This window comes from Lentinus tigrinus, assembly GCF_003813185.1.
Source record: "Lentinus tigrinus ALCF2SS1-7 unplaced genomic scaffold L226scaffold_2, whole genome shotgun sequence".
In the NCBI taxonomy this organism is placed as follows: Eukaryota; Fungi; Basidiomycota; class Agaricomycetes; order Polyporales; family Polyporaceae; genus Lentinus; species Lentinus tigrinus.
In genome coordinates this window covers 270,297-291,204 of record NW_027137911.1, presented here as the reverse complement: position 1 = coordinate 291,204, position 20,908 = coordinate 270,297, and the positions used below count along the sequence as shown (strand labels likewise).

The window sequence follows — 20,908 nt, the reverse complement described above, 5'->3', positions numbered from 1 at the left end:
CACCCCAAGATCCCGATCGACGATGAGCGTTGCGCTGTGAGCCACAAGCGCGTCGGTGGCCGCGGCTTGCTCTCTTGCAGCATCTGTTCCTCCTTCCTGGCCGAGCTCGCTACTAGCCGGACTTATCAGCAAGGCACTTCAAGGCACTGGCCCCAACTGAATGTCTCGTAGCGTTATCATGGGGCCCATGGACCCCCCACTTCAACGTTGTCCATCATCCACTATCGACCACATGATAAGCCTCCGCGCGCACGGTGCGGCCAACTCTACTATTATGGCCGTCCTTGCCGGTTCCCAGACCATACCATGGCCCGTATATCTTGCTCTCGGTCCGGCCCCATGCATCTTTCGAGCTTCTTCCTCGACGCTCGACTCCGCCCTTGGCACTCGGTCCTTGGCACCAAGCAGGACGAACAATGTCGCGTCAACCCGTGCCCGAGGTAGCTCTCGAGGCAGCGCGCCCACCACTTGTTTCGACGGAGACGCGAAATGGGTTGAGGAAGGATTCCGCTGAACTGGAGGCAGTCCCGATTGAACCCGTGAGCAAGGATGAGCCCATCGTCACGCGCAGGGTGTGTACTCGTCCTAATTGTACAAACATTTGAGGTGCTTACATGCCATGTCTAGGAACTGTGGAGCTACTACTGTACGTCCGTGTCAATTGGACAAAGGGGCTAGACTGACCAAGTGAATCGTTGCAGTGTACTACAATGGAGATAACGGTGTTGGGCCGAATGGTGAGGACCTCTCATGAACAGGGAGATGTACAGTGCTCAAATGCTCCCCCTTCACAGGTTACTCGATGACACTCTTCCAGTCGCTTGCTACGGCTGCGGGATACGACCCCGTCAGAGGTCCTGGCTCCAGCTGTTCTGGAGATGGCTCCTCCGGTCAATGTGTCCTACCCTGGGGCGGAGGCCATAAAGCTGTCAGCTCGATCGTCTTAGTCGCGAATGGTGTCAGCTTCGCGGTAAGTGCTTAGTGAGAGACGTCTCTATCCGTACTGACATGCCTTCCTATGACGCGTAGATAATGACCCTCATCTTTACCACCATCGGCTCGGCTGCGGACTATGGGTCGTTCGGGCGCTGGCTCCTATTCACTATCACTGTGATCTGCTGGGGTGCTCAGTTTGCTAGCGTATCCTTGACATGTGCGTCCACGCCCGCTCGTGTTTCCCTTGATCAATTGTCCTGACCCGGTCCACAGCCCCAGATAGGTGGGGAGTAGCCATGGCGCTGTACATGATCGGTTTCATCTCGTACGGTGCAACCCTCGTCTTCTACGCGGCCATCTTCCCGCGTCTCGCCCGAAACACCAAGCATGCGCGCGACCTGCGTGAGAAGTACGAGAGAGGCGAGGTTCCTGCGGAGGAGTACGAGGTTGAGGAGAGCATGGAGAAAAACAGAATCAGCAACATCAGCACGGTAAGCTCCTCAACCAACAACACGTTGGTGGATACTGACAGGGATCCAGATGCACAGTAACATTGGTTACATCTTCACCCTTGCCCTCAACCTCTCACTCTTGCTCCCCCTCAAGACCCATCCGAAGGTCAACAATTACGTGATCGTCTTGTGAGTATATGCGCGGGCAGCTTTCGTCCAGATGTGATTCTGACGCACACCTTAGCACGAATGGTTACTGGGTACTCACTGGTATTTGGTGGTGTAAGTACGGTCCGTTGAGCGTCGTTGGTATGCTTACCGATCGTTTGATCAGTCATTTTTCAACAACCACGCCCTGGTCCTTCCCTTCCGAAGGGCGAGCACTACCTCACTGTAGGATGGAAGCAGATCTGGATCGCGTTTAAGCAGTACAAGAAGCTCCCATACACCTTCGTGTACCTGGTCGCCTTCTTCCTTCTCGCTGATGTACGTGTTTTGTCCCACTGGTCGGCGAGCCAAGCTCACGCTGGACTGCTGATCACCAGGGTTTGAACACAACCGGCACGCTTGTTAGTATTTGCCAGAACGACAAGTTCTCGTTCTCGTTCTTGCAGAACACATACCTTGGCCTTGCCCAAGCTGTCACGTCGACCGCAAGTACCTTGGGATTCTGGTACATCCAACGCTACTGGAAGATCAGCACGAAGAAGATGGCAAGTGTCTCCGCCCATCTCTACCGCTTTCAGTGCTGACGGCGACTGGTAACTACACAGTTTGTTGTCACCAACGTCGTCACGATTATGATCCCACTCTGGGGCATGATCGGGATCTGGACGACGAAGCTAGGGTACGCCATGTTCTATCAGCGTCGAGTTCGTTTCACTGCTCACCTGCCTGTAGCTTCCATAACGTTTGGGAATTCTGGGCCTACAACGTCGTCTTCGGCCTCTTCCAAGCACCCTACTATGCCTTCTCGCAAACGATGATGGCCGAGCTCACCCCTCCCGGCTTCGACAACATGTTCTTCGGGCTCTTCGGGCTCTCGAACCGCGCATCGTCCATGATCGGCCCGAACGTCATCCAGGCGATCATCGACAACACGGGCGACAACTGGAAGGGGTTCCCGTTCCTCTTCGCGCTATGCACCGCTGCGAGCCTCGTCATCTGGTTCGGGGTCGACGTCACGAGTGGGCGGCGGGACGCGGTCCTGTGGGCGGAGAAGAACCGTGCGTATGCGGAGACGGGCATGCTTGTGTCGGAGGAGGACTCGGCCCATTCGATGAAGAAGGATTAGGTTCGGCCAATGAGCTCGAGCTTGAGGTCTGGACGCTATGCGGTTGATGACGCTGGATGTTCACGAATTTCTTGGAATGATCTCACGAGAGTGTATACAGGGATATAGATTGGATTCCTTTAGAGGCGGGATTGAATGCACGCAACGACTTCAGCATGCAAGCATTCGCTTACTGCGCGCGGGGTATCTCGGCTCGCATATTTGAACTCCGGCGTGCGTGGCACAGTTCGACGCATCGTCGCTGTGAGAGGGACCGGATGCGGTGTTATCACTGTCCGAAACCGATGTCTGTGCAGTTGTGCGCGTCAGACGGTGGTGTTTACGGCGCTTGTGCTCTCATCGCCTCGTGTGTATCTGACGTGTTACTTATAGGGAGGCATCTCCCGACTTCCAAGCAGAGAGTGCTCATCCAACTACCCCTTACCGGTGAGCACTACAGATTTGTCGGTGTTTATTCACGTCTGACGTTTCATAGACACAGGATGGAAGTGTTGCCATATGAGCTGCTTCGGGATATCTTCATCCTAGCTTGCACCGACGGCGGACTAACGGCATGCTCGCTCAGTCTTGTCTCCAGACACATCCACGACACCTCGCGCCCATTCCGTTTTCATTCAGTCGTGCTGCGCTGCGGAACTCCATCAAAGATGGCCAACTTCCTCGCAACCTTCGCACTAGAACGCGCTCGGGCTCCAGGAGCGACCCCGCTTCTGAAACACCTCTACCTAGCCTCCCCGGCGACCTCGTCTTACCACTGGTTCCCGCGATACGTCCATCCGCCAAACCAGTGGCCCCACTTCAGCTCGGCGTTCGTTGGACATGCCCTGGCACTCCTCGCGTTGGTGGCAACCGAACTAGAGACCCTTGTCCTTGTCCAGTGTCCGAGCCAGTTTCTGGACCCGCTAGGGCGAACTGGGTTCCCGCGTCTGCGGGAACTTACTGTCGTTGGCGGGAGGGATATTGCCTCAGGATGCTTGGAGGCGGAGGTCGATATGCCACTACCTCTATACCCACGTCTTGCACGACTCAATGTCGTGTCTCCGACGGTGCTCATGTCCCACTGGATCAAACATGCACCGAACGTCACCCATCTACGGGTCTCAGGAAGCGGCCGCCAGGATTTCATTGATGTTGACCTTGAACAGGTACTCCTTCGCGGCATGCATGACAACAGTGAGCTCTTTGCTCTTCGCACTAATGGGGATGTACTGAACAAGTCACCAGATTTAGAATCTGCCCCTGTATTCGCCCATTTGGAGCTGTTCACAGTCCAGGTGTACAACATTCCAAACTCTCTCCTCTCGCTTCGCAATCCGCGCTCCAGCGATATCAGAGGACGATTCACTCAGTCGGCCGTGGCTGAGGTGCAGACAGATGCATGCGGTGGCTTCGATGTGCAGCCGACGATCACCTTGCAGAATGTCGAGGACTTGGAGAAGACGACTTTTCACAGATGGATGGACCGTGTCGAAGGCGGTGATGGGTGGTGGTCGCTCAATGAGTCATTGGAGAATGCGGTGGTGGAATCCTGAATATCGTACGTTGACGTTATCTACTCACGATGAAATCATACAACTTCCATGGCGCCCCCTATCCATCCCAGGTTGTCCTTCATAACGGCCCAATTGCACTAGCAGTGAGCAAGTAAGCTATTTGATGAACATTTGAGTACTCACCACCTGGCGTTCAGTATCTGAAGAATCGTGCGTCCACCTCGTGCATGACAACCCCGGTGTTGCACTGTTGGAGGAACTTATATCCCCCAATGAGTGCCCTTTGGTTGCAGGCGAGATCCTCCGTAGGGAAGGTGACATAGACACCCAATCGGATCACCCTAGGACACGTCAGCTGGTAGGCGATATGTGGAAGGTGTTGGCCGGGCACAGATGTCAAGTATCTCATGAACATGAATGCGTGGCCATCTACATGAATATTGCAAGTTTCACAGCGGACTTCTGATGGTTGGAAGTATTCTTGTGGAAGATTGGGGATGACTTGGTCGATGAGTTTCTGAAGAGCCTTCGCGACGACTTGGTTGCTGCCTGCCATGCTGCAATTACAGATGCCTGAGGGTTACACTGTGAGAGGGCGGTGTCACATACCTGGGGTGTGTGGAGAGCGAAATGGACAGTGGTAACACTCGATGAACCACCTGAACCACCGGACGTATCCTTATAAATCATAACATGCATCGCTTGCTCGTTCTCAACTTCTCAGGCCGGCGGAGTCTTATTGTATCCCAAAAGGGAAGCACGTGGCGAGTTCAAACACTTGCACTGCTTGGTAGCCACCACGACCTCCTTCAGGCTCTTGCCCTTGCGACTACCTTCATAACGAACCACCAACTATATGTCTGACTTGGAAAACTTTAGGGCATCCTTTTACCCGCCGCCCTGGTTAGCAAGTCATGCGGAGGTAGTTGCGAGGGATATCCACCTCGTGTACGCTATCAAACCCGTTAGTCCGTTTCAATTGTCGTCACTGGCAGCATAAGACTCATCCTATTAATTAGGGACAAGTCTACAGCACTCAACCCGATAGGTTCGTAGTGAAGATCATCACAGATGCTGCGAGCGAAGAGGCCTCGATCTATGACAAGCTCCATGGACTCGGTCTGGCCTCCCCCAACCACATCTTACCTTGCACGATTGTGCGACATGACGTTCAGCGCCCATTCATTATTATGCCATGCTTAACGGACCTGATGGCTGCGGACCAATGGAAGTGGGACTTGCAATTCTTGGTCCATACCTTCCGCCAGATGGTTGAGGTTGGTTCTTGAGAGGTGCTCGTGACTGATATCTATTCACCTTTCTTCCTTAGGCCGTGGAGTTGCTTCACAGCCATAATATTGCTCACATGGTGCGATTTTAAACTTCTTTTCAACGTGAACTAACTACTAATGAAAGGTCCACAGGATGTGGCCGTTAGCAACTTTGTAGTGGCAATGGAGTACCACATCCCACTGCACGACGGTGTCGAAGTCGGGAAAATACACATTATCGACTTTGGGGCATCGCACCAATTTGAACTTGGTCCCGGACGACAGCCCGCCGCTGAACTTCCTCCAACGCAGGCACGGAAGCCACAAGGCATAAAGCGCCTCGATCCCTTTTCGTGGGACATGTACTGCGTTGGAGACACGTTCCAGTTTCTACTGAGGGCAAGTCGAGCCTTGATTCGTATTGCATTGATACTAACCTTTGACGACAGAACGTATATAACAAGCGCAAGCAACCTCACCCCTGGATACTTCGTCGATATGCCGCATGGCTGATAGGTGATGAGAAAGGGTGTACCGCCGTATGTCATCGCCGCCCCAGTGCACGTAGGGCTCTTCTGGTGATCACTATTCTCGGGTGGATAGTTGATACCATAGGAGTCTTCAAGCGAATGGTGAACTTCTCCCGGAATGCTACCCCTTCCGATTCGCCAGCACCTCATCCTCCATAGTGACGCTGTAGCCTGTCAGACGAGTCGTCGGATCGTATCCGCTTTGTTTTACATCTCACGAACTCTTTTGATCTCGTCGCAGAGCAAGTTTCACAGCGATTACTGCTGGCGGCCCGCAGGTAACCAGACGCCCGAACATGACGCGCCACGGTCTTCGCCGCCGCGATCCTTTTCAATTAGCCCCAGCTACTATCCACGTCACCGTTCTCGACAGACATTCAGATATTCATGTTCACAAGTAGGATGCAAAGGCCGGAATGCGGTGTTGGCAATCCAGACGCCCCAACCTGACGCAGCATGGTCTTCATCCCTTTCAATCTCACCTCCTCATCACGGACGGACTCATGAAGCACGCGCAGGTCGACCAGCCATCCTATCAATACCACAAATTCGGCGGATCGGAGATGGGTAAATTTCAAGTTTCCCGCGAGACCGCTCAGTTGTTCCATCCAGCCTTTAATCACCGCGAGTACGGGAGTTGTGCGCATGCTGGCTGGTATGTCTGTCTCATCGAGTGTGCTGCTGTACCCACTATACTGATTGCGCTTATGTAGACTCGCATGCCTCCGGCATGGAGGGGATTGAGTTTCGGCATGCCAAGCCCTGCCAGCAGACATCACACTCACTCAAGGTTCCCGGCCCCAGTCGTATGATAGATCCATTCTGGCTTCTATGTCTCGTTGACTCCGCCGAACGTGATTGTTCCTTACTTTATGACATATCTGATCTTTCTTTTGAGGTGCTTGTTGCAGAGATTCTCGAACAGCGATTCTCACCAGGTCCTGCCCTGCTTCCAAAGGATTCTGCCCATCGCATAGAGCGAGCTCACTGGCCTTGTCCGTCCGGTCTCAAACGGAGGTTTCACCGGCATGCTCACGCCTCAGGTTCCGAAGGTCTAGAGTCCGAAACTCTGTCTGATGCAACGTGTTAACTACCCCCTTAGCCAGTAGTGGCCCTCCTAACCATATGCAAGAACAACCCTTCCCTAACTTCGGCTTCGGGGACGTGGGTTGCATCATGCATTACACGTTCGTCCGGAGGGCGAGGTGAAGCCCAGACCCACCAGAGTTGGAATATATACAAGCGATGCTTCATGTCGCCCGCCTACCACAGTGCGTAGCTACCCTACTGTCCAAGTTGCGCGTGCTGTACCGCCATGCAAATCTCTCGCGCCGCCGCTGCAACACTCTCCTCCGGAGTGTTGGTCCCGCTCTACATCAATCCCATCGGAGGCCCAGACTGCTCCGGCTGGGCTCCTCTCCTCAATACGTGAGTGCGATCGGTTCACCCTCACCTGCTCGAGCTGTCTGGTTGACAGCCTCACAGGATCACTGCCCACCCTTCAGTCCCATTCTATACAATCATAAACCCGAATAGCGGCCCTGGCAACCCGAACACACAGGCAGGGCCAGAGTATCAGCAGTGCATCCCGCAGCTCCTGGACAAGTCCAACGTCGTCGTCCTTGGATACGTCGCGACCGGTTACGCCGATCCGAGCCGCGAAGCTGGAGTCACTACGGATGTCAATACGTACGGTGGCTGGGCGACGACGTACAGGCCGGATGGGATCTTCTTTGACGAGGTATCCGGACTGGCAGCCGATTTCGCCACGTACCAGATGTTCACGTCGCATGCGCGTTCGCTCAGATTCAGCTTCGTAAGTCTGCAATGCCATACATCATGCCTATCGTCGACTGTATATGCTGACACGCTACTTGCGGCTACTACCACTTTTTCATTGTAGTTGGCCTTGAACCCTGGGGCTGCGCCGGAGGACACCGCTTATTACAATCTCGCTGACCTGCTCTTGACTGCAGAGAACTTCTATGATGACTTCAGGTCAGTACTTCTTGGCTTCCTGCTCAATTTGTGGTGCTAAAGCATGCGCTACAGCCCGAGCCAGCTCTCTCTGGGCTCTACAACTCCAGCCTCCAAGCAGGCAGTCGTGCTGCACGACGGCCCGTCTACCCCGCCGACGTCGCTCATCTCGCAGCTGATTACGACCGACCATCTCAAGGCATTCTATGTCACAGACGACGTTCAAGCTAACAACGGGAACCCGTATGACAACTTGCCAACTGACCTGGAGAGCTTTGTGGCCGCGCTCCAAGCTGCTGTCAGTGCTTGAAAGACGGTTTTGGGCCAGCTGACGCGAGTCTCATATTAACAGTTCATGTGTATGTATGCTTGACGTTTCCTATCGGCCTTCAGTCCGAGGTAGCTAGTTGTCGGACTTGCAGCGTCGCTGGCAGGTCGCTGGCTATCGCATCGGCATTTGCCGGAAGGCCGGGGGGAGCCCCGACGGCGACGTCTATAGGTTGATCCTGGACAAGTACCTCTATGATAGACTCTATCGACCAATCGTTCGCCTAGTTTCAATCGGTATCTATACTCGCCGCTCATATCGACCTGCACTCGCCCGGTCTGTTGACGATAAGTAACTGGTCATGCCGCTTCCGCGCTCGATCAGGCCAGGTGTATCATGGCAGGCGCAGGGGTGGCACCTGAGCCGGAGTCAGACGCATCCTCTCCAACTACCACCATCTACCCCGCATCGCTTGCTGTCCACCTCAGCAGCAATTCCTTGGTATCCGACCTCTGGCCCCTTGCATAACTCACAAGAACATAACCGCAATGGCTGACAAGGTTCATGTCCTCAAGCACCCACTGGTAAATGCGCGTCTATCGAAACTGCGCCAGACCACCACGACCGGGAAGGAGTTCCGTGAGGTGTGTGCCCCCTGAGCTATACACTACGGCCGGCGAGACTGAATGTGAATGCATCTCAGGGCATCCGAGACATCAGCACGATACTGGGTATCGAGGCGAGTCGGGATCTCGAGGAAGAGACGTTCAGCGGGGTGAGTTCCTATGAGAGGGGTGAGATCGTAACCCAGTCCTCAATTCCGAATGTTCTTGAAATAGGAAACGCCAGTCGGACCTTTCACTGGGTCGGTGATCAAGCCCAGGATCGGGCTGACGCCGATTCTGCGGGCAGGGATGGGCATGACGGATGCTCTATTGGATCTCTTCCCGTACGTGCCCGCGCCAGACTGCATGCAGATACCCGAACATGCTCAGCTGACACGACGTGGGCGGACCTTGCAGTGCAGCACGCGTTTACCACCTCGGAATCTTCAGGGAGAAGGTGTCCTTGCAGCCCGTCGAATGTATGTGTGCCGCAGCGCCGTTGTCATCTGTGGGCGAACACTGATGATGGTGCATGTCCTGCAACAGACTACGCTAAGCTCCCGGAAAACCCCAACGTCGACCAGGTGTTCTTGCTTGACCCTCTTATCGCCACGGGAGGTACGGCATGCGCGGCGCTGAACATGATCTTAGAGTGGGGAATTCCTGGTGAGTCGCAGCTATCATCCCAGTCTTGATAGTGCAATGGCTGAAGAGAATTGTGACAGTGAACAAGATCAAGCTGCTGTGCGTCCTGGCCTCTCAGGATGGTCTGAACCGCGTGCAGAAGGAGTTTGCTGGCGTTGAGGTGAGTGGAGGTGACGTCCATCTCTCGATCGCGAGTGTTCATTGGGTGACAGATCTGGGTGTCTGCGGTTGACCCACACCTGACTCCCAACGGACTGATTTCCCCTGGACTTGGAGACACGGTACGTCAAGTCAATCTGGAATTCACCCTTCTTCGCAGCTAATACGGCGTTTAGGGTGATCGTTTGTACAATACTTTGAAGGATAAGGAGGCATTGTAACCGTAATAGGAATCATGGAGGTGTTGTATATCGCAGTAGTTGCAATAGGAGTTGGCGATCGTGCGTAGCGAACCGGTAGAGCCAGACGGAACAGCGGAGCGCTCGGAACGCGACGCGCGACGCACTAAGAAAAACACGGTCACGTGGCTGTGCATAACGCCATCGTTTGCACACTTTGCACCATTTTGGTCGGTGAACGCTGACGAAAGTTGTCGCATCGCAGTCATCCGCCGACAAGACCAGCCGCAAATAAAACTCGATGCCGCGTTCCGGACAGTCTCACTTTCCCCCCTTCCTCGTCGTGCGCAGACTCGAGCCATGGCCTCGCCTCTCCACTCTGGCGCATCAACGCCCTTCTCGCCAACAACTACGCTCTCGGCACCTCCCACCCCGAAGCTCAAGGCAGCATCCAATGATCTCCAGAGGATTGCGGAGTCTGGCGCTATAACCGCTTCCACGCTTGTCGAATATCTCGCTTCGCGCTCTGCTTCCAGCTCTTCTGTCTTCGTTTACGACCTTGCAGAGCAAGCAGGCTTCGGCACACTCACGAAGTCATGGGCGGAGGCAGGAGGAGAGACTGCTCCCGTCGTCAGCTTGCAGACCAGGGCGGGTGCAGGTCTCAGCCTGGTCGGACGCCTCTCGCAGGGGTCTAGCAAGGATGCCGCAAGGGGTGCGATCCTTACAGCATATACCACCCCCTCAGGATTGGCGGCGATGGTACAGTCGCTCTCCTACTTGCCTCCCGCAACGCCTACAAGCAGGCTAGTCATTCAAGTTCCCACAGTGACCCCCGTAGGAGAGCATTTCGCGCTCTCACCAACTCTCGCGCCATTCACGCCCGCGCTGACGCTCTTGCCGGAGGGCTTCACAGTGCTCGCGTCCGCGACTCCTCAGGAGGCGGTTGACCTTGCAGCCTTGTCCTACAAGCTGACTGGTACGCATGTCATCCACCTCTTCGACCATCACAGTTCTACCCGTGAGACGGGCCACGCCACGATCCCGCCTATCGTCGTACCGGAGCCCAGCCTGACCCTCGCGGATGGACTCAAAAAGGCCGGATACAGTGCTTTTGAGTATGCTGGAGATCAGAACGCACAGACAGTTGTCGTTTTGGTCAATGGCCCGCTCGCGCTGACGGCCAAGGCTCTTGCAAGCCGCATTTCCGGTCTCGGTGTGGTCATCGTTCGCGTCCTGCGCCCATGGGACGAAGAGGCACTCCGCGGCGCTCTCCCTTCCTCTGTGAGGAAGGTTCACGTCCTCGATGATGTACCAACAGAGAGCACACAGGGCACGCTGTATCTGGACGTCTTCACCACGCTCCTGAACCCCCTGCAGCCCGGTCCGCTTGTGAAGTCCCATCGCATTGTTCCGTCCCGTATCCAGGGATTCCTCTCCATCCCTTCGGCCTTCGTTAACTTCCTCGCCGACCTCGTCCCCACTCCTGCCCCCGCGCATGTTCTCGAGGGTCATACTCTCAAGAAGTTGCTATTCTTCAGCACACCGGACTCTCCCCTTGCGGCTCTCCCCAAGATGGTGGAGACGACGTTCCTGTCACACAAGTCGCTCTCTTCCCGCTTGCTGTCTGACCACGATGCGTTCTCCAAGCAGGGAGGCGTCACTGCCGACAGGATCGTCCTCTCTCCAAGCAACGACGACTCTCCGTTCGTGCCGCTTTCCGCGGTACTCCCTATCTCGCACCACAGCCCTGGTGTGGCCAACTTCGTCGGTATTCTGGACCAGTCACTGCTCAAGTCCCACAACGTCCTCAGCCATGCAGCGGCCGGATCACCGGTCCTCATCGTGACGGACTGGACGGCATCCGAGCTCGCCGCCAGCCTTCCGCAGGAGGTCGTTGCGCTCATTCGGGAACGCCAACTCCATGTCTGCACCATTGATGCCAAGAGCCTTGCATCGGAGTTGGCGCAGGGTAACAGCCATGTTCAGAAAGTAGCGGAGAAGGTGCTCGTGCTCCTCGCCTTCCTTCGGATATACTTGGGCAACGTTGCGACCGAGGAGCTCGTGCGCAAGGTCGCGGCCCAGGATCTCGGCGATGCCGTGCAAGGCATCGAGCTTGCGAAGATCGTTCACGCCATGTGGAACGGTCTGGTCGAGGTGGAGCTTCCTGCTGCTCGCAGCCCGGAAGAACCTGCAGCGGCGCCGCTGAAGGACTTCGAGTTCAACGCGATCTCAGTGGAGACTGCCGATGGCGACACCGTAGTCAACGGCGCGAGGCTTGGAACTTGGCACGATGCCGCGAAGCACATTCTATTCCCCTCCGCGTTCACGCCTCCTGATGCCCTCGAAGCAGCCGACTCGTATGAGCAGCACCCCGCGCTGCGCCCCGAGCTCCCAGAGCGCACCTTCCTCATCACCTGCACGGTGAACCGCCGGCTGACGCCCCTCGAGTACGACCGCAACGTCTTCCACCTCGAGTTCGACACCCGCGGCACTGGGCTCAAGTACGAGATCGGCGAGGCTCTTGGTGTCCATGGGTGGAACGACACTGCTGAAGTGCTCGACTTCTGCTCGTGGTACGGCGTGGACCCCGCAAAGCTAATCACGCTCCCCGTTCCCGGCTCCGACGGCACGCGCATGCACACCCGTACGGTCTTCCAGGCTCTCCAGCAGCAGGTCGACCTGTTCGGAAAGCCGACGAAGACGTTCTACACGGACCTTGCGGAGCATGCGAGCGATATCGCGGACAAGTACGCACTGCGGTTCATCGGCAGTCCAGAGGGCTCAGCGACGTTCAAGAAGCTGAGCGAGAAGGACACCGTGACGTTCGCGGATGTCCTCCAGCGCTACGAGACCGCGCGGCCGGGCATCGAGGTGCTCTGCGAGCTCATCGGGGACATCAAGCCGCGCCACTACAGTATTGCGAGCTCGCAGGCTGTCGTGGGCGATCGTGTTGACTTGCTCGTCGTCAGCGTTGATTGGGTGACGCCGAGTGGTAAGCGTCCTTCCAGGTGTATGAAAGCACGCATATATTGACCGTCTTGCCAGGCTCGCCTCGTTATGGTCAGTGCACAAGGTACCTCGCCGGCCTCAAGGTCGGCCAGAAGGTCACTGTCTCGATCAAGCCCTCCGTGATGAAGGTTCGTTCACCATACACGTCCGTCTTTGACTGTGTCCTCACCCTCCCTTCTACAGCTGCCCCCCGCGCCCACGCAGCCCATCATCATGGCTGGTCTGGGTACCGGTGCCGCGCCCTTCCGCGCCTTCCTGCAGCACCGCGCCCACCTCGCGTCGCAAGGCATCCCCGTCGGACCCATGTACTACTACTTCGGCTCGCGGCACCAGTCGCAGGAGTACCTGTACGGGGAGGAGATCGAGGCGTTCATCCTCGACGGCACGATCACGAAGGCCGGGCTCGCGTTCTCGCGCGACGGCCCGCGCAAGGTGTACATCCAGCACAAGATGCGCGAGGATGCGGCGGAGCTCGCGCGCATGCTCTGGGACGAGGAGGGCGTGTTCTACCTGTGCGGCCCGACGTGGCCTGTGCCGGACGTGTATGAGGCGTTGGTGGGCGCGCTGGAACAGCATGCGGATGTGGATCGCGAGAAGGCGGGCGCGTTCTTGGAGGGGCTGAAGGAGGAGGAGCGTTATGTTCTCGAGGTCTACTAGTCGTTAGATTTGTTTAGATCTGCCTCCGTCTTGCATCTTGCATATCCTCGGCATACATACCAACTAATCTCATTGTTTCACGAATCGATACGTGGCTGACGTGCATGAGCGTGATTTTGGTACTCTCAGGTAATACAGATACAGGCATAAACGGTATTAGATACAATCACAGATTCTGCGTGCTCTTCGTCGTCTTCTCTCTGCTCAAGGAGGAGGAGGGACAGGGAGGGTGCGCTCCTCGCGTGCGCTCTTGTATGCGAGCTCGATCAGCTCAATGACCTCCGCCGACTCTTCAAATTTCACGAGCTGCTCAGCGCCATCTCTGATAACAGCCGCGACGTTCTCATACAGCTTGATGTACTGGCCGCGCTCAGTCGTCGGCCACCTGCACATACCCAGCCATAGTCAGCATCGCCCACGCACGCCGCAACTCGGAAGGAGACCAGGGTACGTACACAGACTTGACGACTTTGCCGTCCGGCCCGACGTTCTCGACGGTGCCCCAGATGTCCTCGGGCTCGGCGCCGTACGCCTGGTCCTGGACGATGCCCACGGGGCTCGGGATGACCCTGAGCTGGTCCTCCTGGACGTCGACGCCGAACTTCTGGAAGGTGCCGTGCGTGCCGCGGACGACGTAGCGGACCTGTTGGGCGCGCACGGACAGGATGTGCCCGCGGAGGAGCGCGGTGAAGGACGTCGGCTGGAGGCCTGCGGCTGCGGGGCGGGGCGGGTAGTGGAGGTAGATGGTGAACTGTGTGGCACAATGCGCGATGCGCGCGCAGAGTCAATACAAGTCGTGTAAGAGGAGGTGGGAGAGAGGACTGACGCAGTCGTCGACTTCCTTGCTGCCGAGGCCGCGGATGTTCTCGATCATGGCGGTGATCTTGGTCGGGCGGCCGAAGAGCACGAGCACTTGGTCAATGGTGTGTGCGGCAAGGTCGTAAGTGAGGCCGTTGGCCTCGAGAGGGAGGTCTTTCCAGGTGCCCTTGATGTCCAGCCGGAAGCGGTCGAACCTAATGGGAAATGCTTTCTCTCGGGATAGAGCTCCATGAGAGGCTGGGGAGTGCGTACCTCGATTCGAACTCATAGAGCGTACCAAGGGACTTGGGGTGGTCGGCGGGGAGATCAAGGAGCTTCTTGAGGGCGAGGAAGTCCGAGTCCCAGCGACGGTTCTGGAAAGGGTAGAGCACGACGTTCTTGGACTTTGCGAGCGCGACGAGCTCCTGCGCCTGCGAAAAGTGCGCAGTGACAGGCTTGTCGACAAGGACTGTACTTCATGAGACCCGGAACTACGGGGGAGAATGAGGGACAGAAAAGAGACGCACCGTGCTTGCCTGCTTCCAGGGCGCGCTCTGCGAGCTCGTAGTGCGTTTCGCTCGGGGTGGTGATGACGACAAGCTCAACGTCGGGGTCGGCGAGGACGGCGTCGAACGTGCGATGGATGGTGACACCCTTGGCTGCTTGCTCTCCGAACCGTGCTTGGAGCTTTCCGCCAGGGGCGGCGGGGTTGCGTTCCATGACGGCATGGAGCTTGAAGAGGTGGGGAAGAGCAAGGACGAAGGGGGCATGGAAAGTGAGGCCACCGAGGCCGACGCCGACGACGCAGGTGTTGATGGGTGCCATAGCTCACAGAGACGAAGCGAGAAGTCCAAGTCCAAGTCCCAGTCCTAGTCGAGAGGCCTTATATCGATTCTAGAGGCCGGGACTCGGGCCGGGTCGCTGGCCGGGAGGAGGACTGAGTCAGGCTAAGAGCTAACGCCTTCGCCGGTCGGTATTTAGCTGAGCCTGCGTCCGTCCCCAACGTCCAGCGTGGACATGCCAGACGAGCGTATCGATGGGGGTCGAGGATGACGTCGGCGTCCGTCGCACTGCCCAATCGGGTAGGTCACCTGCTTCTTTTGGCAGCAGCGGGGACGCCACGCCTCGGCGCGCACAGCCGGCTCATAAAACGCGTCTAGGCGAGAGGCGCGACAGGCCTCCCGCCATCCTTCGCCATGCGGCTCGCCTCCGCACTCCCCTGCACCCTCCTCTTCCTGGCCTCTGCGTCCGCCCAGCTGTCACTTCCGGACACCCCGTATACTCCTCCTGACGCTTCCAACGGCACGCAAGTAACGAACGGCTCTACGCCTAATGCCCAGTGGTCCACTCTCCTCGGAAACCTCTTATACTTCTACGACGAACAGCGGAGCGGCAAGCTTCCTTCTAACGAGCGTGTTCCCTGGCGCAACGACAGCGCGTTGGATGATGGCAAGGACGTCGGTCTTGACTTGACTGGTGGCTACTACGATGCTGGAGGTATGTTTCATTTGTGCACTACAGCGTCGCGCTCTCCTAATGTGCGCAGACTATGTCAAATATACATACCCTTTGGTAAGCCTTTCATATGGACCATGTACAATATCTCACCGTGTCCACCGAATGCAGTCCTTCACTATCATGTCGATATGTTGGGGTGCCCTCGACGTCGGTCAAGGTACGTCGTCCATAGAATTCACTTCGACCGTGCAATAACCATGCGCAGGCTACGACCTCGCCAACCAGACTGCCTACCTCGACGACATGCTCCGCTGGGGCTTGGACTGGCTCATCAAGGTATATTTCCCCCTTCGTACTCACTGAAGCTGCAGATCATAACACCTCCACCTACTGCAGGCCCATCCCTCCCCCAACACTCTCTATGTTCAGGTTGGGGACGGTAACCTGGACAACGCATATTGGGGCGGTGACAGAGACATCCCCTACCCTCGACCCTCATATCAAGTAAATGCCACCAAGTCCGCATCATTCCAGTTTCAATAGTCTTAAGTGGCAGTAGCTCACTTCTACCATGATCGCAGCCCAGGAACAGACGTGGCCGCCCAGGCTTCCGCTGCTTTTGCTGCCTGTTCTGCCTTGTACTCAAATCGCACCCTCTCAGCGTCCTCGTCCACATCGGCGCTCCGGAACACGACCTATGCGTCGGAGCTTCAAGGACACGCCCAAGACCTCTACGCCTTTGCAGTCAATGCCAGCGGGGGCATGCAGACGTATCAGACGGCTGTGCCCCAGTCCGCTGAAGCCTACGCGTCCTCTGACTTCGCCGACGAACTCGCTGTTGCCGCGCTGTTCCTTGCGCTCTCAGAGACGAGCTCTAATGCTACAGACTACTACGCCGACGCGGTCAAATGGTACTATTCGCACAACCTAGGAGCTCAGCTCAAGGCAGGATCGGAGACCGTCTTCAACTGGGACTCCAAGACTCCCGGTATACCTATCCTCGCCGCCCAGCTGGCTTCTGTGTATCCGGACGTCGTATCGGGGAGCAATGCCACCCTGCAGACTTGGCAGCAGGTGGTCGAGGACTACTTTGACATCTTCATCAACATCCGCGGCAGGTCATATCTCACAGATGGTGCGTCCTTTGATCAGGTCGGTCGAGAACAAGATGCTGACCACTGGTCGACAGGCGGCTTGATTTACTTCCCTGGGGACTCTGATGAGGCATCTCTCAACCCTGCCCTGAACATCGCTATGCTCATGATGCGCTATGCATCGGCAGGTCTTGCCACCAGCACGAGTAACCAGAACAGATACGAGCAATTTGTTCAGGGCCAGGTGGACTATGTTCTCGGCAAAAACCCTATGTTCGGTGCGTCGATACACAATACTCGTACCATCCACACTCATGCGTTTTCTTCAGTGCCATACATCGTGGGCACACACCCCAACTCCCCCGCCAACCCACACTCGGCGATCTCGACAGGCTACTCCCCACCCAATGCGAACGCCTCGCAACTCGTCGCCCCAGACAACCTCGACGCTGTTCCCGAGCAAGAAGCATACGTTCTCTACGGCGGCGTCATCGGCGGCCCAGACCCACATGACCAGTTTTGGGACCTTCGGAGCGACTGGGCGCAGAACGAAGTCGCGCTCGACTACACGGCCCCGCTGCTCACCCTCGCGGCGCACGCGCTCGCCAGCGGCTCTGGAGACCCGTACTACACGCAAGTGCGGGCCGGGGCGTACGATGAGGTCAGGCCTGGTGGCTCGCCGTGCGATGCTGCGGTGCAGACGGGGTGCAAGCGGCACGGCGGGTTGAGCAAGGGAGGGAAGATTGCGGTGGGTGTGGTCGTGAGCGTCGTGGGCCTCATCCTCATCGGGCTTGGAGTGTTTTGGATCTGGCATGTGAGGAGGCATCGTAAGTATTGAGCGAACTCAGACTGGAGCCTTCAGACTTTTCGTGCCTCTTTAGGGACCTTTGTTTAGGAACCATTGGTGTTCGTGTTATCTATATACTATGCTCACATTGTACCTTGAGCTGCACTGTAATTGCAGGATTCGCACTCGCCTCTCGAGGTGGAGCTGCAAGCCGCTCAAGGTCGAGAGGGTGGGTCTAGCCTCAGGGGGAACGTAGAAGCTTCGAACGGAAGAAGCGGCCGGCCGGCGGAGTTGCCAGCCGCCTGTGCGCCGCCGCGACATCCGGTTGCCTGCGAGTCGCGTTCTGTTGTTTCTTCACCTCTCCTCACTGTCCTCGTCTGCCCCGCCGCTGCGCCCGACGCTGCCCACGCCGTCGTAGGCCTCCCCGCCGCTCCTCATCTCCACCATGCGCTGCCTGGCCTCGCCCGCGCGCGCCCTCACGCTCATTTCTCTCGCGCTCCTTTCAACCCAGTCATTCCTTTTCGCAAATGCACAGACCACGACCGGCTTCCTGTCGGACGTCCCTGGGCTTCCCGACGGCGGCGACGGTGCCGGTCCTAGCCCGTCTACCACCAGCGACTCTGCGCCGTCCACGACGAGCACCAGCACGAGCGACGGCTCGACCAGCTCGTCGCAAGGATCAACCAGTCACTCGCACTCGTCAAGCGTGCCTGTCTCCCCGTCTAGCACTGCGCCTGTGACCACGTCCTCATCCAGCAAGGACCCCGCTACTACGTCTTCGAGCACCTCCTCGTCGTCGAGCAGCGCAACCACATCCTCATCCACCTCCACCTCTTCGACCTCTTCGTCTTCTTCTTCGGCTTCGTCTTCCTCTGTGACTACTTCTTCGACCACTTCTACCTCGTAAGTCCATTTGCCTACTATCGTGCTCTTCGTATCTGTGGCCTGATCAGCGGACGTTCTCTTCGCTTCCAGCTCGTCGTCCTCTTCCTCGACTACCGGTGTCACTCTGGTTGAGAACACCGGCACTACCGCTGTCGCTGCCCCGACGACTCACGCGGCAACTGGACCCGACACAACAACATATGGCTGGCTCACCTCCTCTGCGGGCCCGACTGCCGCGGCGGCGGCGTCGTCATCCTCGAATAGGTGAGTTCTATCAATCACTCATGATGTTCTGTATGGGGAACCTAACTATGGCCCGATCTAGCTTCTTCGACAACAAGGGCGCCGTCGCCGGCGTGTTCACCGTCGTTGGCGTTGTCGTTATCGGTGGCATCATAACCGCTATCGTCCTCGCGAAGCGTCGCGCCGCGCGGCTGCAGGACGAGGAGGACATGGCGTACTTCGAAAAGTACCCCAGTCCGGCGGTCAACCGCTCCGCGAGCCCGACGAGCTTCACCGGGGGCTACGACAACGCCGACACCTCCAACGACGCGCCGCTTGCGCACGCCGCGACCGACGCATACCCCGACCGCGCGATGCACTACGGTCTCCCGTCCATGGACCAGTACTCGCAGCCGCAGCCGATGCAGTTCAACTTCAACAACGGCATCGACTACCCGCCCGGTATGGCATATGACCCGTCGAACATGGCCTACAACCCCGCGCAGTACGCTGGGTACGAGGGCGGATACGGCGCCGCCCCCGCCGGCGTCCAGCAGCAGGACGCGTACTACCAGCAGCCCTCGCACTCGCCTACACACCCGTACGCCGACCCGAGCAACTCGCCCAGGGCTCCGCCGGCCCAGCGCTATGCGCAGCCCGGTGAGGATGCGTACTACGGCGAGGCGCGTTGAACGATGACCATTGTCCTATACATATGTTCATTCGTTCGGTGAGTCTTCATGTCTGCGTGCGTTCGCGCGATCATTGGCTGACATCTAGCGCGTTCTGTTTGAGATATACCCTGTGGTATCCGTACGAACACTTCCCTATCTATCAGACGAGCATCTACGCCCCTCCCCCTCTTGTATGCTTTCACCCTGCCCGTCTACGGCGACCGTCGGTTCATCGTCCCTTACAGGCGTTGCTTCCGGTGGCCGCTGAGCATTCACGACCCGTCCGCTTCTTTGGTTCGACTTTTGCTTGGTTTACGTTGTGTGTCCCTCATATGTTTGTAACACCATACATCCCCGCGTCCTATAGTCAGTCCTCTGATGTGCGTTCAGAAAGTACATGTAGGTATCGTCCTGTACCGGTACTGTTCCAGACCCTCGTCGTACAGAGTTATTTGGGCCACTCACACAGTTTGATCTTGTCACTTGTGTGTTCGCATTGGCATCACACAGTTGTGCATGAACTCGTATATATGTCACATGTGCATCAAATCGCCGACTCCCAAAGCGTACAATAGGGCTCGCATCCATATCCGGTAGTATGCCATCAGAATCCGGCAATGGTAGCGGCGATCTCGCAGACGAGTGGATAGGGAACCTGGAGCTGCGCTGCCCATGCAGCAAGCACAGACAAAGGGGGGTCTGGGAGGGGCGCCATCTTGATGGCAATGGCCTCTACATTGTACAGGTATGATCAGTATCACGGTTCCATGTCGGTGGGCTCCGAAGTACCAGAAAGGAACTTACCATAGATGACTCGAACTTGTGTATCTTGGGCCTGCTCCACCTCAGGCTGGCTGTGGCCGGCATGATCCTTTGTAATCCCGAGTGCCTTTTCCCTCCCATACGTCCAGTTCAAGTGTGTCTTCAAATCATACCAGGCTATCCCTGTCACATTGATGTGTATCTCCTTGTACACCTTCACCTTCTCCATGAAGCTGGGTACACGGCCCCCATGGTAGAGCTCTGCCACAGTGGTCAGGAGTCAGCAAACTCTAGTACTGTGTGGCTGTGCGAGCAACAAGAAGAGATCCTGAAATGGCAATTGTGCACACCTTCTCTCAGTTTCCTGCCCTTTTGAGGCATGACATTCCGGGTTTTAGCCATAATAGTAGGTGTGAGTGGTGCTTAGGATATTTCGAGGGTGTGCTGGTCTGCAAGCGAGGGTGAGGGGCACATTTTTATGCATTTGTATCGCCTCAGCCTGACTCAGAGGGTCCATGTAGATCCGTTCAGGCACTTGCCGTATTCTCTGGGGGTTCTCTGCAATTGTGAGACCCTTCACGTCATACACATAATAAAGAGAAGCCAATGCCGCAACTCAGCAGCCTACGGCCGATCAAACTATGCTGTCCTGAGGGAGACCAATAGCCTGGAATAGTGACCATGAGAAAATGAGTCAATAAAGAAGTGTTTCACTTCCAGCCCCTTGCATTCTCCCGATATCCATCAATCAGT

General features: G+C 56.8%; 10 protein-coding genes across 10 annotated transcripts; 8 read left to right on the top strand and 2 right to left on the bottom strand.

Annotated features, from left to right (window-relative positions):
* Positions 1–73: 73 nt before the first annotated feature.
* On the top strand, positions 74–2,814 carry L226DRAFT_476652 (MFS general substrate transporter). Its single transcript, XM_067676717.1, has 12 exons — positions 74–572; positions 628–646; positions 702–737; positions 795–970; positions 1,030–1,153; positions 1,210–1,427; positions 1,477–1,577; positions 1,633–1,670; positions 1,723–1,874; positions 1,934–2,107; positions 2,162–2,235; positions 2,289–2,814. Exons 1-12 carry the CDS (start codon positions 417–419, stop codon positions 2,680–2,682), a joined length of 1,662 nt encoding a protein of 553 aa, XP_067541291.1. The 5' UTR covers positions 74–416; the 3' UTR covers positions 2,683–2,814.
* A 272-nt stretch (positions 2,815–3,086) lies between these two features.
* On the top strand, positions 3,087–4,482 carry L226DRAFT_529180 (uncharacterized protein). Its single transcript, XM_067679548.1, has 5 exons — positions 3,087–3,108; positions 3,158–3,855; positions 3,907–4,219; positions 4,286–4,318; positions 4,373–4,482. Exons 2-3 carry the CDS (start codon positions 3,165–3,167, stop codon positions 4,212–4,214), a joined length of 999 nt encoding a protein of 332 aa, XP_067541290.1. The 5' UTR covers positions 3,087–3,108; positions 3,158–3,164; the 3' UTR covers positions 4,215–4,219; positions 4,286–4,318; positions 4,373–4,482.
* A 497-nt stretch (positions 4,483–4,979) lies between these two features.
* On the top strand, positions 4,980–6,194 carry L226DRAFT_549535 (uncharacterized protein). The gene is made up of 5 exons (XM_067682686.1): positions 4,980–5,139; positions 5,195–5,452; positions 5,506–5,544; positions 5,600–5,845; positions 5,896–6,194. The coding sequence occupies exons 1-5, from the start codon at positions 5,032–5,034 to the stop codon at positions 6,133–6,135; spliced, it is 891 nt and encodes a 296-aa protein (XP_067541289.1). The 5' UTR covers positions 4,980–5,031; the 3' UTR covers positions 6,136–6,194.
* A 1,097-nt stretch (positions 6,195–7,291) lies between these two features.
* On the top strand, positions 7,292–8,263 carry L226DRAFT_453493 (uncharacterized protein; the record flags this gene model as incomplete). Its single annotated transcript, XM_067675131.1, has 4 exons — positions 7,292–7,404; positions 7,462–7,792; positions 7,880–7,974; positions 8,029–8,263. 4 exons carry the CDS (start codon positions 7,292–7,294, stop codon positions 8,261–8,263), a joined length of 774 nt encoding a protein of 257 aa, XP_067541288.1.
* A 506-nt stretch (positions 8,264–8,769) lies between these two features.
* Positions 8,770–9,851, top strand: L226DRAFT_452963 (UDP-N-acetylglucosamine 1-carboxyvinyltransferase; the record flags this gene model as incomplete). The annotated part of the gene is made up of 8 exons (XM_067675102.1): positions 8,770–8,865; positions 8,925–8,996; positions 9,061–9,170; positions 9,244–9,305; positions 9,373–9,492; positions 9,552–9,631; positions 9,684–9,752; positions 9,807–9,851. 8 exons carry the CDS (start codon positions 8,770–8,772, stop codon positions 9,849–9,851), a joined length of 654 nt encoding a protein of 217 aa, XP_067541287.1.
* Positions 9,852–10,169: 318 nt separating this feature from the next.
* Positions 10,170–13,475, top strand: L226DRAFT_498371 (assimilatory sulfite reductase; the record flags this gene model as incomplete). The annotated part of the gene is made up of 3 exons (XM_067677663.1): positions 10,170–12,801; positions 12,855–12,946; positions 13,002–13,475. The coding sequence occupies 3 exons, from the start codon at positions 10,170–10,172 to the stop codon at positions 13,473–13,475; spliced, it is 3,198 nt and encodes a 1,065-aa protein (XP_067541286.1).
* Positions 13,476–13,561: 86 nt separating this feature from the next.
* On the bottom strand, positions 13,562–15,273 carry L226DRAFT_529174 (oxidoreductase). The gene is made up of 5 exons (XM_067679547.1): positions 14,801–15,273; positions 14,547–14,742; positions 14,302–14,488; positions 13,931–14,226; positions 13,562–13,860 (listed from the first exon to the last, which is right to left on the bottom strand). The coding sequence occupies exons 1-5, from the start codon at positions 15,096–15,098 to the stop codon at positions 13,680–13,682; spliced, it is 1,158 nt and encodes a 385-aa protein (XP_067541285.1). The 5' UTR covers positions 15,099–15,273; the 3' UTR covers positions 13,562–13,679.
* A 3-nt stretch (positions 15,274–15,276) lies between these two features.
* L226DRAFT_529173 (Six-hairpin glycosidase) lies at positions 15,277–17,860 on the top strand. Its single transcript, XM_067679546.1, has 8 exons — positions 15,277–15,770; positions 15,820–15,845; positions 15,900–15,948; positions 15,997–16,067; positions 16,128–16,249; positions 16,313–16,866; positions 16,921–17,103; positions 17,155–17,860. The coding sequence occupies exons 1-8, from the start codon at positions 15,470–15,472 to the stop codon at positions 17,661–17,663; spliced, it is 1,815 nt and encodes a 604-aa protein (XP_067541284.1). The 5' UTR covers positions 15,277–15,469; the 3' UTR covers positions 17,664–17,860.
* A 59-nt stretch (positions 17,861–17,919) lies between these two features.
* On the top strand, positions 17,920–19,560 carry L226DRAFT_118231 (uncharacterized protein). The gene is made up of 4 exons (XM_067672183.1): positions 17,920–18,515; positions 18,588–18,761; positions 18,823–19,449; positions 19,508–19,560. The coding sequence occupies exons 1-3, from the start codon at positions 18,058–18,060 to the stop codon at positions 19,409–19,411; spliced, it is 1,221 nt and encodes a 406-aa protein (XP_067541283.1). The 5' UTR covers positions 17,920–18,057; the 3' UTR covers positions 19,412–19,449; positions 19,508–19,560.
* A 291-nt stretch (positions 19,561–19,851) lies between these two features.
* On the bottom strand, positions 19,852–20,602 carry L226DRAFT_608064 (uncharacterized protein). Its single transcript, XM_067685880.1, has 3 exons — positions 20,506–20,602; positions 20,198–20,416; positions 19,852–20,125 (listed from the first exon to the last, which is right to left on the bottom strand). The coding sequence occupies exons 1-3, from the start codon at positions 20,555–20,557 to the stop codon at positions 19,998–20,000; spliced, it is 399 nt and encodes a 132-aa protein (XP_067541282.1). The 5' UTR covers positions 20,558–20,602; the 3' UTR covers positions 19,852–19,997.
* Positions 20,603–20,908: the final 306 nt, after the last annotated feature.

Excerpts from the sequence above, each read along its gene's own strand:
- L226DRAFT_529174 (XM_067679547.1), bottom strand. The coding sequence starts at position 15,098 with ATGGCACCCATCAACACCTGCGTCGTCGGCGTCGGCCTCGGTGGCCTC. Across the intron at positions 14,489-14,546 it reads CTCTATGAGTTCGAATCGAG|GTTCGACCGCTTCCGGCTGG; the intron begins GTACGCACTCCC and ends ATTTCCCATTAG. Across the intron at positions 14,227-14,301 it reads GCAAGGAAGTCGACGACTGC|TTCACCATCTACCTCCACTA; the intron begins GTCAGTCCTCTC and ends TGTGCCACACAG.
- L226DRAFT_529173 (XM_067679546.1), top strand. The coding sequence starts at position 15,470 with ATGCGGCTCGCCTCCGCACTCCCCTGCACCCTCCTCTTCCTGGCCTCT. Across the intron at positions 16,068-16,127 it reads GCTTGGACTGGCTCATCAAG|GCCCATCCCTCCCCCAACAC; the intron begins GTATATTTCCCC and ends CACCTACTGCAG. Across the intron at positions 17,104-17,154 it reads CGGCAAAAACCCTATGTTCG|TGCCATACATCGTGGGCACA; the intron begins GTGCGTCGATAC and ends CGTTTTCTTCAG.
- L226DRAFT_549535 (XM_067682686.1), top strand. The coding sequence starts at position 5,032 with ATGTCTGACTTGGAAAACTTTAGGGCATCCTTTTACCCGCCGCCCTGG. Across the intron at positions 5,453-5,505 it reads CCTTCCGCCAGATGGTTGAG|GCCGTGGAGTTGCTTCACAG; the intron begins GTTGGTTCTTGA and ends TTTCTTCCTTAG. Across the intron at positions 5,545-5,599 it reads GCCATAATATTGCTCACATG|GATGTGGCCGTTAGCAACTT; the intron begins GTGCGATTTTAA and ends AAAGGTCCACAG.
- L226DRAFT_529180 (XM_067679548.1), top strand. The coding sequence starts at position 3,165 with ATGGAAGTGTTGCCATATGAGCTGCTTCGGGATATCTTCATCCTAGCT. Across the intron at positions 3,856-3,906 it reads TCGCGGCATGCATGACAACA|ATTTAGAATCTGCCCCTGTA; the intron begins GTGAGCTCTTTG and ends ACAAGTCACCAG.
- L226DRAFT_476652 (XM_067676717.1), top strand. The coding sequence starts at position 417 with ATGTCGCGTCAACCCGTGCCCGAGGTAGCTCTCGAGGCAGCGCGCCCA. Across the intron at positions 1,671-1,722 it reads ACTCACTGGTATTTGGTGGT|TCATTTTTCAACAACCACGC; the intron begins GTAAGTACGGTC and ends TCGTTTGATCAG. Across the intron at positions 2,108-2,161 it reads GCACGAAGAAGATGGCAAGT|TTTGTTGTCACCAACGTCGT; the intron begins GTCTCCGCCCAT and ends GTAACTACACAG.
- L226DRAFT_118231 (XM_067672183.1), top strand. The coding sequence starts at position 18,058 with ATGCGCTGCCTGGCCTCGCCCGCGCGCGCCCTCACGCTCATTTCTCTC. Across the intron at positions 18,516-18,587 it reads TCTTCGACCACTTCTACCTC|CTCGTCGTCCTCTTCCTCGA; the intron begins GTAAGTCCATTT and ends CTTCGCTTCCAG. Across the intron at positions 18,762-18,822 it reads GCGTCGTCATCCTCGAATAG|CTTCTTCGACAACAAGGGCG; the intron begins GTGAGTTCTATC and ends GGCCCGATCTAG.
- L226DRAFT_608064 (XM_067685880.1), bottom strand. The coding sequence starts at position 20,557 with ATGGCTAAAACCCGGAATGTCATGCCTCAAAAGGGCAGGAAACTGAGA. Across the intron at positions 20,417-20,505 it reads GGGCAGGAAACTGAGAGAAG|AGCTCTACCATGGGGGCCGT; the intron begins GTGTGCACAATT and ends CCACTGTGGCAG. Across the intron at positions 20,126-20,197 it reads ACAAGTTCGAGTCATCTATG|AGGCCATTGCCATCAAGATG; the intron begins GTAAGTTCCTTT and ends TGTACAATGTAG.